Below are 16,241 nucleotides of genomic sequence, written 5' to 3'. Positions count from 1 at the left end.
GGACCAAACCCATTATATGTATCAGTGCTGGTGGGAGTGTTATTGGACGAGTTAAGAGTCAGGAACTGATACAGAGGTTTAAAACAGCCACTGAACACTGGACGCGTGATCCTGTGGTCCCGGGTTCGATCCCGGGCGCCGGCGAGAAATAATGAGCAGAGTTTCTTTCACCCTGATGCGCCTGTTACCTAGCAGTAACTAGGTACCTGGGAGTTAGTCAGCTGTCACGGGCTGCTTCCTGGGGGTGGAGGCCTGGTCGAGGACCGGGCCGCGGGGACGTTAAGCCATAGTGTCTCAAGACAGCCATAGAATTAGTTAGGAGCAAGGCAGGAATCATGTGTGGGAGTCTTCCAAGAAAGGGAGTTATCTTGAGGTTATCTTGAGGTTATCTTGAGATGATTTCGGGGCTTTTTAGTGTCCCCGCGGCCCGGTCCTCGACCACGCCTCCACCCCCAGGAAGCAGCCCGTGACAGCTGACTAACACCCAGGTACCTATTTTACTGCTAGGTAACAGGGGCATAGGGTGAAAGAAACTCTGCCCATTGTTTCTCGCCGGCGCCTGGGATCGAACCCAGGACCACAGGATCACAAGTCCCGTGGGGAGTGGGGAATGAATGGGTGTCGAGGGGCACTTGGTGATACCTGGTTGATACCTGGTTGATGGGGTTCTGGGAGTTCTTCTACTCCCCAAGCCCGGCCCGAGGCCAGGCTCGACTTGTGAGAGTTTGGTCCACCAGGCTGTTGCTTGGAGCGGCCCGCAGGCCCACATACCCACCACAGCCCGGTTGGTCCTGCACTCCTTGGAGGAATAAATCTAGTTTCCTCTTGAAAATGATAAAGTGTGTTAGTGTCCACTGGACAAATATTGTAAATCAAATGCAATATCTTACATAGATAACTGGGAACACTTCTATGGGAGGAATGACATGTATGCTCATGGGAGGAATGACATGTATGCTCATGGGAGGAATGACATGTATGCTCATGGGAGGAATGACATGTATGCTCATGGGAGGAATGACATGTATGCTCATGGGAGGAATGACATGTATGCTCATGGGAGGAATGACATGTATGCTCATGGGAGGAATGACATGTATGCTCATGGGAGGAATGACATGTATGCTCATGGGAGGAATAACATGTATGCTCATGGGAGGAATGACATGTATGCTCATGGGAGGAATGACATGTGTGCTCGGGATGGGGTGCATCTGAGGAGGGCTGGGGCTGTTGTGGTTGGCAACTGGTTGGCGTGTGTGGGTGGAGGGGTTGTTTGGGTTTAAACTGGTAGTTGATAGTGGTGTGGGGGGGGGAGGAGGTAATAAAGGCATATGTATTCACCTAGTTGTGTTTGCGGGGGTTGAGCTTTGCTCTTTCGGCCCGCCTCTCAACTGTCAATCAACTGTTCACTAACTACTATTTTTTCCCCACACCACACACACTTCCAGAAAGCAGCCCATGACAGCTGACTAACTCCCAGGTACCTATTTACTGCTAGGTAACAGGGGCATTCAGGGTGAAAGAAACTTGCCCATTTGTTTCTGCCTGGTGCGGGAATCGAACCCGCGCCACAGAATTACGAGTCCGTGCGCGCTATCCACCGGGCTACCAGGCCCCTATGTGTGGGTGTGTGTGGGTAGGGGAACGTAACAGGGCGTTCATAACCTAGACTGTACCTGAATGGGGTTCTAGGAGTTGTTCCACTCCCCAAGCCCGCCCCCGAGGCGAGCCTAGACTTCTGAGAGCTTGGTCCACCAGGCTGTTGCTTGGAGCAGCCCCTAACCACACACATATAATGGCTCACACAAATAAGCAAGGTTCTTACAAACAAAATGAACGCATTAAACGTTATTGTCTGCACAGACAATAACGTTTAATTAATAAATAATTGATTTAATTATTATTATTAATTATAACCCAAGATATTATTGCAGTAACTGAAACGTGGGTGAATGTATGAAGCAATAAGTGTTAAGTTAATACCACAGTGAGTGAGAGAGCTCCATCATCACGGGGCTCCACACACACAATTCCACAATTCCACAATTCTGTGGCGCGGGTTCGATTCCCGCACGAGGCAGAAACAAATGGGCAAAGTTTCTTTCACCCTAAGTACCCCTGTTACCTAGCAGTAAATAGGTACCTGGGAGTTAGTCAGCTGTCACGGGCTGCTTCCTGGGGTGTGTGTGTGTGTGTGGTGTGGAAAAAAAAAAAAAAAAAAAAAAAGCAGTTAATAAACAGTTGATTGACAGTTGAGAGGCGGGCCGAAAGAGCAAAGCTCAACCCCCGCAAAAACACAACTAGTAAACACACACACATTATTTAGTCTACTGACTAAACACACTAAATAATCTCGAAAAAATATAATGATTTGTCTAAAATCATTACAAAATATGATGATTAACATTGAGCAAAATGTTATCTATGTTCTAAGAACATGGGTAATATGTTCTAGGCATGAAAAGTTTCTGACACAGGATAAAGAAGGCTTGCAGTGTTTGAATAGTCTCCCCTGGCCATAGTCTCCCTTGCTGTTGTCCTCACCTAAGCTGTTGCAACACTGATCTTATCATATTAGGATACATGTTAGGATATAAGGGCGAACTCCATTAACATTTTCAAATACAGGTATAATAGACAACCTTAACTGTAGCCTCTGTTTAACGCAACAGTAAAATGTGTACTTGGATGAAAAAACTATTCTTCGCGGCAGGGGATCGTATTCCAGGGACCATAGGATTAAGGACTTGCCCGAAACGCTACGCGTACTAGTGGCTCTACAAGAATGTAACAACTCTTGTATATATCTAAAAAAAAAAAAAAAAAAAAATACATACTTAGCTATTCCAAGAATATATGTGTTTTATATATTTTTTTAATGTAAAAAATTACCTATTGAAACCTATAGTTATTCCCAAGTGATCTGTGGCTTGAGAGGAATAATAAGAAATATGTTGAGTTTGTTTTGGGAAATAATGTGAAAATATTCTAAATGTCTCTGTTGATTCTTGGAGTATTTTCTTAAGTGTTTCATGAGAACATTTATTATTATTTTCTTAAATATGAACAACATTTTGGAGCATCATTGTTCAGTCTGTTACAAGACCGGAAGTTCTTCATTGTTCATGATGTGTTGTACATATTCACAACCTTTCAACAACTGGCTGGACACAAACTTCCACAAACACTAATAATAACTCACAAACATACGCGCCCGCTCGCGCACATACACACAACCCTAGGGGGACAGAAGGAAGAGAGAGGACATGTTTACGACATAAAAGATAGGCAAGGAACTAATCCTGACGACGCTAGGAAGGAGAGGGAGGCTGTGATAGAGACGTATCAGAGTACTTAGAGGGAACTAATAGTAGACAAATAGGAACTGTTTGCATGTTAGGCATATAAGGGCGAACTCCATTAACATTTTCAAATACAGGTATAATAGGGAAATGGGTCAAGAACCATTGCATTAGACAGCCGACGGTTAGAAAGGCGGGGTCCAAGAGCTCAATAGTCAACACACACACACACACTTTTCAGAAAGATGGTGGAGAGAAATGGCTACTAGACTTCAACCCTGACAAAGGCAAGGTTACGAGGACAGGAATGCTAATAAATGCTCTCACACACAGAACGGGACGAAATGAGGCCATCCTGGCTACTTGAGGGTGTAGAGAGAGTTATGAGTGGTCAACACTCCGGGGTGAACCCCTACAGACACCCCACCCCCTACACTACCCCCATACACCCCCTCACCCCCACCGCCCCTACACAGCCCGGGGTCAGAGGACTATCTTTGGGGGGGGGGTCGGGTTGTTGGAGGGGGACATTGAACCCCACACCCCCCTCCAACTCGTCCTACTGTTTAAACAGTTTGTGTAACAATGTGCACCATAGTACAAGGGTTGACGTACTAAGCAGTTAGATAGTACAACTTTGTACTATTCACTTTACACAGTCCGAGAAAAATGAAGATAAAAACTAATTTAAATATTCCCAGGCCTAGTATAGCACACATATGTACTATATAAGGCCTCAGATATCGTGCATTAGGCCTAGTAAGGTTAGGTTAGTTTAGTGTGTGTTTGAAACACAAGAAGAAAACCCTTTCCGGTTTGTCCAAACTCAATAGTACCAGTTTGTACTGTCTTATTGTGTTGTAAGTCGCTATATGTACTATGGTTCTCATGGCTACTGTATGTACTCACCTAGTTGTGCTTGCGGCGGGTTGAGCTCTGCTCTTCCGGCCCGCCTCTCAACTGTCAATCAATCTACTGTTACTATTTTTTTAATTTTTCACACACACACACACACACACACACACACACACACACACACACACACACACACACACACACACACACACACACACACACACACACACACACATACACACACACACACACACACACACACACACACACACACACACACACACACACACACACACACACACACACACACATACACACACACACACACACACACACACACACACACACACACACACACACACACACACACACACACACACACACACATACACACACACACACACACACACACACACACACACACACACACACACACACACACACACACACACACACACACACACACACACACACACACACACACACACACACACACACACACACACACACACACACACACACACACACACACACACATACACACACACACACACACACACACACACACACACACACACACACACACACACACACACACACACACACACTCTACGAGGGGTCTCGTAGCCTGGTGGATAGCGCGCAGGACTCGTAATTCTGTGGTGCGGGTTCGATTCCCGCACGAGGCAGAAACAAATGGGCAAAGTTTCTTTCATCGTGAATGCCCCTGCTACCTAGCAGTAAATAGGTACCTGGGAGTTAGTCAGCTGTCACGGGCTGCTTCCTGGGGTGTGTGTGGTGTGGGGGAAAAAAAAAAGTCATTAGTAAACAGTTAATTGACAGTTGAGAGGCGGGCCGAAAGAGCAAAGCTCAACCCCCGCAAACACAACTAGGTGAATACACACACACACACATTTTTCCACATTCCACATGGAAAGTTCCACATGCCATGTTATGGAATGTGGAATAGGAGAACATAGACCCCACACAACCTATATATTATGTGAGAAATCTTTAAAGAATTCTGATAAAGAAAGAGATCTAGGAGTGGTTCTAGATAGAAAACTATTACCTGAGGACCACATAAAGAATATTGTGCGAGGAGCCTATGGCACGCTTTCTAACTTCAGAATTGCTTTTAAATACATGGATGGCGATATACTAAAGAAATTGTTCACGACTTTTGATAGGCCAAAGCTAGAATATGCAGCAGTTGTGTGGTGCCCATATCTTAAGAAGCACATCAACAAACTGGAAAAGGTGCAAAGACATGCTACTAAGTGGCTCCCAGAACTGAAGGGCAAGAGCTACGAGGAGAGGTTAGTGGCATTAAATATGCCAAAACTAGAAGACAGAAGAAAAAGAGGTGATATGATCACTACATACAAAATAGTAACAGGAATTGATAAAATCGATAAGGAAGATTTCCTGAGACCTGGAACTTTAAGAACAAGAGGTCATAGATTTAAACTAGCTAAACACAGATGCCGAAGAAATATAAGAAAATTCACTTTCGCAAACAGAGTGGTAGACGGTTGGAACAAGTTAGGGGAGAAGGTGGTGGAGGCCAAGACCGTCAGTAGTTTCAAAGCGTTATATGACAAAGAGTGCTGGGAAGACGGGACACCACGAGCGTAGCTCTCATCCTGTAACTACACTTAGGTAATTACACTTAGGTAATTACACACGCACCAAGGAAGCAGCTCCGTAACAGCTGTCTAACTCCCAGGTACCTACTTACTGCTAGGTAACAGGTGCAGCAGGGTGAAAGAAACTCTGCCCCTTTGTCTCTGCCGGCGCCGGGAATCGAACCCGGGCCACAGAATTACTAGTCCCGCGCGCTGTCCACTCAGCTACCAGACCCCTTAACGTACTACCCAACACAGGTGTGTGCGGGGGGGAGGGGGGCTACACCCAGTATACTCACCCAGGTATACAACCACTCCCTATACACACCTGGGTACAGTACACCATACACACCTGGGTACAGTACACCATACACACCTGAGTACAACACACCATACACACCTGGGTACAGTACACCATACACACCTGGGTACAGTACACCATACACATTTGGGTACAACACACCATACACACCTGGGTACAGTACACCATACACACCTGAGTACAACACACCATACACACCTGGGTACAGTACACCATACACACCTGAGTACAACACACCTGGGTACAACACACCATACACACCTGGGTACAGTACACCATACACACCTGGGTACAGTACACCACACACACCTGGGTACAGTACACCACACACACCTGGGTACAGTACACCATACACACCTGGGTACAGTACACCATACACACCTGGTTACAGTACACCACACACACCTGGGTACAGTACACCACACACACCTGGGTACAGTACACCATACACACCTGGGTACAGTACACCATACACACCTGGGTACAGTACACCATACACACCTGGGTACAGTACACCACACACACCTGGGTACAGTACACCATACACACCTGGGTACAGTACACCACACACACCTGGGTACAGTACACCATACACACCTGGGTACAGTACACCATACACACCTGAGTACAACACACCATACACACCTGGGTACAGTACACCATACACACCTGAGTACAACACACCATACACACCTGGGTACAGTACACCATACACACCTGGGTACAGTACACCATACACACCTGGGTACAGTACACCATACACACCTGGGTACAACACACCACACACACCTGGGTACAGTACACCACACACACCTGGGTACAGTACACCACACACACCTGGGTACAGTACACCACACACACCTGGGTACAGTACACCACACACACCTGGGTACAGTACACCATACACACCTGGGTACAGTACACCATACACACCTGGGTACAGTACACCACACACACCTGGGTACAACACACCATACACACCTGGGTACAGTACACCATACACACCTGGGTACAGTACACCATACACACCTGGGTACAGTACACCATACACACCTGGGTACAGTACACCACACACACCTGGGTACAGTACACCATACACACCTGGGTACAGTACACCACACACACCTGGGTACAGTACACCATACACACCTGGGTACAGTACACCATACACACCTGAGTACAACACACCATACACACCTGGGTACAGTACACCATACACACCTGAGTACAACACACCATACACACCTGGGTACAGTACACCATACACACCTGGGTACAGTACACCATACACACCTGGGTACAGTACACCATACACACCTGGGTACAACACACCACACACACCTGGGTACAGTACACCACACACACCTGGGTACAGTACACCACACACACCTGGGTACAGTACACCACACACACCTGGGTACAGTACACCACACACACCTGGGTACAGTACACCATACACACCTGGGTACAGTACACCATACACACCTGGGTACAGTACACCACACACACCTGGGTACAACACACCATACACACCTGGGTACAGTACACCATACACACCTGGGTACAGTACACCATACACACCTGGGTACAGTACACCATACACACCTGGGTACAGTACACCATACACACCTGGGTACAGTACACCACACACACCTGGGTACAGTACACCACACACACCTGGGTACAGTACACCATACACACCTGGGTACAGTACACCATACACACCTGGGTACAGTACACCATACACACCTGGGTACAGTACACCATACACACCTGGGTACAACACACCACACACACCTGGGTACAGTACACCACACACACCTGGGTACAACACACCATACACACCTGGGTACAGTACACCACACACACCTGGGTACAGTACACCATACACACCTGGGTACAGTACACCATACACACCTGGGTACAGTACACCATACACACCTGGGTACAGTACACCACACACACCTGGGTACAACACACCATACACACCTGGGTACAACACACCATACACACCTGGGTACAACACACCATACACACCTGGGTACAACACACCATACACACCTGGGTACAGCACACCATACACACCTGGGTTCACACCATTCACACACCTGGGTACACACCATACACACCTGGGTACACACCATTCACACACCTGGGTACAGTACACCACACACACCTGGGTACAGTACACCATACACACCTGGGTACAGTACACCATACACACCTGGGTACAGTACACCATACACACCTGGGTACAGTACACCATACACACCTGGGTACAGTACACCACACACACCTGGGTACAGTACACCATACACACCTGGGTACAGTACACCATACACACCTGGGTACAACACACCATACACACCTGGGTACAGTACACCACACACACCTGGGTACAACACACCATACACACCTGGGTACAACACACCATACACACCTGGGTACAGTACACCACACACACCTGGGTACACACCATTCACACACCTGGGTACAGTACACCATACACACCTGGGTACAGTACACCATACACACCTGGGTACAACACACTATACACACCTGGGTACAACACACTATACACACCTGGGTACAGTACACCACACACACCTGGGTACAACACACCATACACACCTGGGTACAACACACCATACACACCTGGGTACAGTACACCATACACACCTGGGTACAACACACCACACACACCTGGGTACAACACACTATACACACCTGGGTACAGTACACCATACACACCTGGGTACAGTACACCACACACACCTGGGTACAACACACCATACACACCTGGGTACAGTACACCATACACACCTGGGTACAGTACACCACACAAACCTGGCTACACACCACACACACCTGGCTACACACTATACACACCTGGGTACACACCATACATACACCTGGCCAGAAGCAGCCCACATACAATATGGGTCTCCCATACGGGGCTGAGAATCAGAGACCATTGAACTATCCTGGAATACTCACGCTAATTCGCGTACCAGAGTATATTATGTAAATTTGATGAAGGCTGTCAACCATTGTGGGCCGGAGTGGGCCGCCCCGGCGCCATAGTTCACAATATTCCCAGACTTTAGTACCTCCTGGCTGCATGATGCTATCATTTGGCGAATTAAATGCATGAGTTTATTTGTCGTTCTGTTAATCAGGTGTAAGGGGGAGGTTAGGAGAAGTTGGTAGTGTTAGTGGGTGAGAGAGAGAGGTGTAGGGAAGGTTTAGGTGGCAAGAGCCGGCTATGGGAGGGGGGGGGGTAGGGGGAAGGGGGCCCCCCCTCGCTAAACGAACACAACCGGCCCCTGGTCTTTGATCGGTGTCCCCTTTCGGTTAGTTTTTGTCAGTTTTGGTCGTATCGGCCGCCACCCTCTCATTCCACCCACGATTTTAAAAAGCCGTGGGAAGCGTAGGCGGGTTGATGGGGTGTGTGTGTAGGGGTATTGGGGGTGGGGGGGGGGGCTAGAGGACCCTTCCCTACCCCCATACTTCCTCCCTCCCCCTCCCCCCTCCCCCTCCCAGCCATACCAACCCTCCCACTCCTCCAGAACCCCATCTCTGGGCCGCCATTGTGTGGGGGTTTATGATGCCCAATACATAACCAAAATCCGACCGTTGGCGGTAATTTGCTGAGTGTCCTGTGGTCTTCCTGGCGGGGTGTACCCCCTCCCTGCACGGTACACAGGGCAGGTGTGTGGTACAGTACCACTGTACCGTCCAGGGGTGCCACACAGGGCAGGTGTGTGGTACAGTACCACTGTACCGTCCAGGGGTACCACACAGGGCAGGTGTGGTACCCTTGGACGGTACACAGGACAGGTGTGGTACAGTACCCCTGCACGGTACACAGGGCAGGTGTGGTACAGGGGTAGGTACAGTACCCCTGCACGGTACACAGGGCAGGTGTGGTACAGTACCCCTGCACGGTACACAGGACAGGTGTGGTACAGTACCCCTGCACGGTACACAGGGCAGGTGTGGTACAGGGGTAGGTACAGTACCCCTGCACGGTACACAGGGCAGGTGTGGTACAGTACCCCTGCACGGTACACAGGACAGGTGTGGTACAGTACCCCTGCACGGTACACAGGGCAGGTGTGGTACAGGGGTAGGTACAGTACCCCTGCACGGTACACAGGGCAGGTGTGGTACAGTACCCCTGCACGGTACACAGGACAGGTGTGGTACAGTACCCCTGCACGGTACACAGGGCAGGTGTGGTACAGGGGCAGGTACAGTACCCCTGCACGGTACACAGGACAGTTGTGGTACAGGGGGAGGTACAGTACCCCTGGACGGTACACAGGACAGTTGTGGTACAGGTGTGGTACAGTACCCCTGCACGGTACACAGGGCAGGTGTGGTACAGGGGCAGGTACAGTACCCCTGCACGGTACACAGGACAGTTGGGGTACAGGAGTGGTACAGTACCCCTGGACGGTACACAGGGAAGGTGTAGACTGTGTACCGTGCGTTCCTCGCACTGTACCGCGGGTACTGGCCAGCATTATTAATATTTCACGGTACTGGAGAATGTCGCCGCTAACAGGCTTATTCCGTCGGCCGAGACCAGCCGCTGGCCGACGGTAATCCCCCGTAACCTGTTAACTCCATCCTCGCCCGCCGCCTCGGCCCACACGCACCACTTTCCTTCTGCGGCCCCGGCCGAGCCGCTGGCGTCCCCGGCCGAGCCGCTGGCGTCCCCGGCCGGGCCGCTGGCGTCCCTGGCCGAGCCGCTGGCGTCCCTGGCCGAGCCGCTGGCGTCTCCGGCCGAGCCGCTGGTGTCCCCGGCCGAGCCCCGCAGATGGGCGCCTCGGCCCCGGCGGCGCAGCACCTTCAGAAGGTATTCGTCAGTGCACAATATAGGTTACCCCGCCATGCGTAATGGCGGGCCGGGGCGGGCGGGGGAGCACCAGGATGGAAATGTCAGGAGCCGCCGCCTCCTCCACCCACACACTCCCCCGCTCTTTTTATCCCCGCCCTCTACCAGTTGCTCTACACCACCACCCCCTCCGCCGCCTCTTATTCACAAATCTCTTTCATTTTTAAACATTTTACCCTCTTTTCCCAGTGAATAGTTGCCTTTATGTGGCGGGGCTGTTGTTATTCCCGCCCCCTCGTGCCGCCGCTACCATGGGCGCTGCCTGATGGCGCGGAAGCTGCAGGCGTGGGTGGCGCCGCCACGCCACCGTGTGCCCACGCCCAGGGGGGCACACGGCTGGTTATACCCTGGCGCCGTGCCCAGCTGGGGTATGGGACGCATCCTCGGGGTATAATGGCCGCTATGCCCACGGTACGTAAGGGCCAAGTGTGCCCTGAGGAGCAGCGCTCCCGCCCGTGTGTGGGTGGAGGTGCTCTCGATACACGCCGCTCTGAACACGCTCGTTAAGGACCATAATTACTTGTACAAATACAACTATTGTTGCTACTCAATATAATTAGGGTTGGCCACAAAATTTCTTGTTGGTAGTCAAATATGGACAAGATTTAATAACCTGGCAATGGTTGGGCAGACCCCCGGTAGTTACAATGGCGGCCACACCCTCACATTCCTCACCATACTCATGTCCTTGTACATCATCTTCACCCTCACTTGTCACTCCACGTTACTCACTCTCTCACACTCTCACACTATACAACACCCAGCTCCAGAAGACACCATTCTTGCCCTTCATGTTCTGAAGCTAATTATTATACTCCACGATATCAAACATAACCTAACAAACTCGTGTGAATCCTAGAACTGAACTGTGTTTTGTCTCTGTTATCATACCCTGCCGCCCTGAGCAGTGGCCACCACCCTGTGTTATCATACCCTGCCGCCCTGAGCAGTGGCCACCATCCTGTGTTATCATACCCTGCCGCCCTGAGCAGTGGCCACTATCCTGTGTTATCATACCCTGCCGCCCTGAGCAGTGGCCACCATCCTGTGTTATCATACCCAGCCGCCCTGAGCAGTGGCCACCACCCTGTGTTATCATACCCTGCCGCCCTGAGCAGTGGCCACCACCCTGTGTTATCATACCCTGCCGCCCTGAGCAGTGGCCACCACCCTGTGTTATCATACCCTGCCGCCCTGAGCAGTGGCCACCACCCTGTGTTATCATACCCTGCCGCCCTGAGCAGTGGCCACCATCCTGTGTTATCATACCCTGCCGCCCTGAGCAGTGGCCACCATCCTGTGTTATCATACCCTGCCGCCCTGAGCAGTGGCCACCATCCTGTGTTATCATACCCAGCCGCCCTGAGCAGTGGCCACCACCCTGTGTTATCATACCCTGCCGCCCTGAGCAGTGGCCACCACCCTGTGTTATCATACCCTGCCGCCCTGAGCAGTGGCCACCACCCTGTGTTATCATACCCTGCCGCCCTGAGCAGTGGCCACCACCCTGTGTTATCATACCCTGCCGCCCTGACCAGTGGCCACCACCCTGTGTTATCATACCCTGCCGCCCTGAGCAGTGGCCACCACCCTGTGTTATCATACCCTGCCACCCTGAGCAGTGGCCACCACCCTGTGTTATCATACCCTGCCACCCTGAGCAGTGGCCACCATCCTGTGTTATCATACCCTGCCACCCTGAGCAGTGGCCACCACCCTGTGTTATCATACCCTGCCGCCCTGAGCAGTGGCCACCACCCTGTGTTATCATACCCTGCCGCCCTGAGCAGTGGCCACCACCCTGTGTTATCATACCCTGCCGCCCTGACCAGTGGCCACCACCCTGTGTTATCATACCCTGCCGCCCTGAGCAGTGGCCACCACCCTGTGTTATCATACCCTGCCGCCCTGAGCAGTGGCCACCACCCTGTGTTATCATACCCTGCCGCCCTGAGCAGTGGCCACCATCCTGTGTTATCATACCCTGCCGCCCTGACCAGTGGCCACCACCCTGTGTTATCATACCCTGCCACCCTGAGCAGTGGCCACCACCCTGAGCAGTGGCCACCACCCTGTGTTATCATACCCTGCCGCCCTGAGCAGTGGCCACCACCCTGTGTTATCATACCCTGCCGCCCTGAGCAGTGGCCACCATCCTGTGTTATCCTTGATGCGTTTGATACCAAATGATCAAAATCATGTGTGTGGTTTAAGATGAACATAAGAACAATGTTCATATGTTCAATGTTCAATCCTCGCAGGACACAGCAGACGAGGGAACACAAACACAAGAGACAGATGAGTCACAGAGATGTCAAAAAAAAATATAGACGATGAAGTTATATAAGATAACTGGGTATGGAACTTTATATGTAAAGATCACAGGAGGAACATGGGAACCCTGTCATGACGTTCAACTAACACTGTTGGGAAGGCGGGGCCTGGAGCTGGTGCTCGACCTTGTAAGCATATCTAGGTGAGAATTCATACACACACGTATTCACACACATACACACACACACTGGGAGTGAAAGGGAAGGTACTCTATTGGATACAGGAGTACCTAAGTAACAGGAGACAACGAGTCAGTGTGAGGGGTGAGGTCTCAGATTGGCGAGACGTCACAAGTAGAGTCCCGCAGGGGTCAGTCCTTGGACCTATACTGTTTCTGATATATGTAAATGATCTTCCAGAGGGTATAGATTCGTTTCTCTCAATGTTTGCTGATGATGCAAAAATTATGAGGAGGATTAAAACAGAGGATGATAGTATGAGGCTACACGGTGACCTAGACAGACTGAGTGAATGGTCCAACAAATGGTTATTGAAGTTCAACCCAAGTAAATGTAAGGTAATGAAACTAGGCAGTGGAAACAGGAGGCCAGACAGAGGATGCAGATAGGAGACGAAGTACTTAATGAAACGGACAGAGAGAAATCTAGAAATTGATATCACACCAAACCTGTCTCCTGAAGCCCACATAAAAAGAATAACATCTGCGGCATATGCGAGGCTGGCTAACATCAGAACAGCGTTCAGGAACCTGTGTATGGAATCATTCAGAACCTTGTACACCACATATGTAAGACCAATCCTGGAGTATGCAGCCCCAGCATGGAGCCCGTACCTTGTCAAGCACAAGACGAAGCTTGAAAAAGTTTAGGGTTATGCCACTAGACTAGTCCCAGAACTAAGAGGCATGAGTTACGAGGAAAGGCTGCGGGAAATGCACCTCACGACACTGGAAGACAGATGAGTAAGGGGAGACATGATCACTACCTACAAAATTCTCAAAGGAATTGACAGGGTAGATAAAGATATTATCTATATAATAAAAGATAAACTATAAAGATAAACTGTTTAACATGGGTGGTATGCGAACAAGGGGACACAGGTGGAAACTGAGTACCCAAATGAGCCACAGGGACGTTAGAAAGAACTTTTTCAATTTCAGAGAAGATAACAGATGGAATGCATTAGGCAGTGATGTGGTGGAGGCTGACTCCATACACAGTTTCAAGTGTAGATATGATAGAGCCCAGTAGGCTCAGGAACCTGTACACCAGTTGATTAACGGTTGAGAGGCGGGACCAAAGAGCCAGAGCTCATTTAGGAGCAAGCACTCATCTGTCTTCCAGTGTCGTGAGGTGCAGGTGAGTACAGCTAGGTGAGTACACATACTGGGGACCTGATAGCTGAGTGAACAGCGCTCTGGACTCGTAATCCTTGGGTCCGGGTTCGACCCCCGTTGATGGCAGAAATAAAATGGGCAAAACTTCGTTCACCCTGATGCCCTGTTACATAACAGTAAATAGGTACCTGGGAATTACACAGCTGTTACGGGCTGATTCCTGGGTGTGTGTGTGTGTGGGGGGGGGGGGGAATATAGTTGTTAGTAACAATTGATTGATTGACAGTTGAGAGGCGGGCCTAAAGAGCAGTGCTCAATCCCCGCAAACACAACTAAATGAGTAAACACGAATAAAACAGGAATATTGACTAATTAGACCATGAAATATAAGTATGTATGATTCATAAGCCGTTTTTAGAATATATGATAATATACCTCAGAGTATTGGTTAAAATTCAAGACTGGACTCTCTGTCTGCAGCACCTTGCAGGATTGAACTTGGGGTTGTATCAGCACAATATAATTCACGTATTTTTTATCCATGTTTTCCCCAGTACTTGATGTGGAGCCCAATAGTGGTGGATCATCAGCATGACCATGGACATACACATGCTGGGGGCTAATATATATATATATATATATATATATATATATATATATATATATATATATATATATATATATATATATATATATATATATATATATATATATATATATATGGCACAACTCTCCTAAATAAGTCTTCCCATATTAACAGGGACTTGATGAAATTAACGTATAAATGACCCCTCACTTGCTCTGGTGCTCTTGGGAGGTGTTGATCTTTGGGGTATTTAAATACTCCGAAATTACCATCTCTTTTAAGGGTCTGAGCGGGTGGTGGAGCGGGTTAAGGCGTACCTGTTATGCCAGTTGCTGGAAGGCTTCTGTGCTGGCTAGGGTTCGAGTCTCCTGGTGGGAAAGTGTTCTAAAGATATATATATATATATATATATATATATATATATATATATATATATATATATATATATATATATATATGTGTGTGTACATACAAAAGAATGGGGGTGGTAGGAGAAGATAATATTAGTGTTCAGTGAGAAACCACAAGGTCTCCTCTGAATACTTTTTATTTTCTTCTCCGAGGCTATGGGTCCCCACATTGGCACCAGAGGTGGTACCCTCACAAACTTTATATATATATATATATATATATATATATATATATATATATATATATATATATATATATATATATATATATATACATATATATATTTATATATATATACACACACATACACTAGCTGTACCCGGCCACGCGTTGCTGTGGCTCAATCTGGTTAGATGGGAAAGACAGAAAACAGTAAGCGCACATTTCTAATATGCATAATTTCACAATGCTTGCGGGAATACAATATATTTTGTGGTTCCATTGTCTGAGGAGATCTAGAGAGATTGTCTGGTTTGCCGACTCCAGAACACTCCACATATAATTGTCCATGTGAGAACCAATCCGTGTCTAGATATAAACTGCACAGTTCTAAAGATTGGCCCTGAGTGCCTCGTAGCCTGGTGGATAGCACGCAGGACT

The 16,241-nt window shown here is 48.9% G+C and overlaps 1 protein-coding gene across 1 annotated transcript in view; it reads left to right on the top strand.

Annotated features, from left to right (window-relative positions):
* Window positions 1–16,241, top strand: part of LOC123748959 (platelet binding protein GspB-like) — a 138,235-nt gene that overhangs the window by 18,847 nt on the left and 103,147 nt on the right. Inside the window, exon 2 of the mRNA XM_069326724.1 lies at window positions 10,681–10,974. Within this exon, the coding sequence (XP_069182825.1) occupies window positions 10,681–10,974 (294 nt within the window). The remainder of the gene's footprint in view (window positions 1–10,680; window positions 10,975–16,241) is intronic.

This window comes from Procambarus clarkii, chromosome 18 (assembly GCF_040958095.1).
Source record: "Procambarus clarkii isolate CNS0578487 chromosome 18, FALCON_Pclarkii_2.0, whole genome shotgun sequence".
NCBI lineage: Eukaryota > Metazoa > Arthropoda > Malacostraca > Decapoda > Cambaridae > Procambarus > Procambarus clarkii.
Note: the sequence above shows the minus strand (reverse complement) of the source record. Positions and strands in the feature narration are given on the sequence as shown.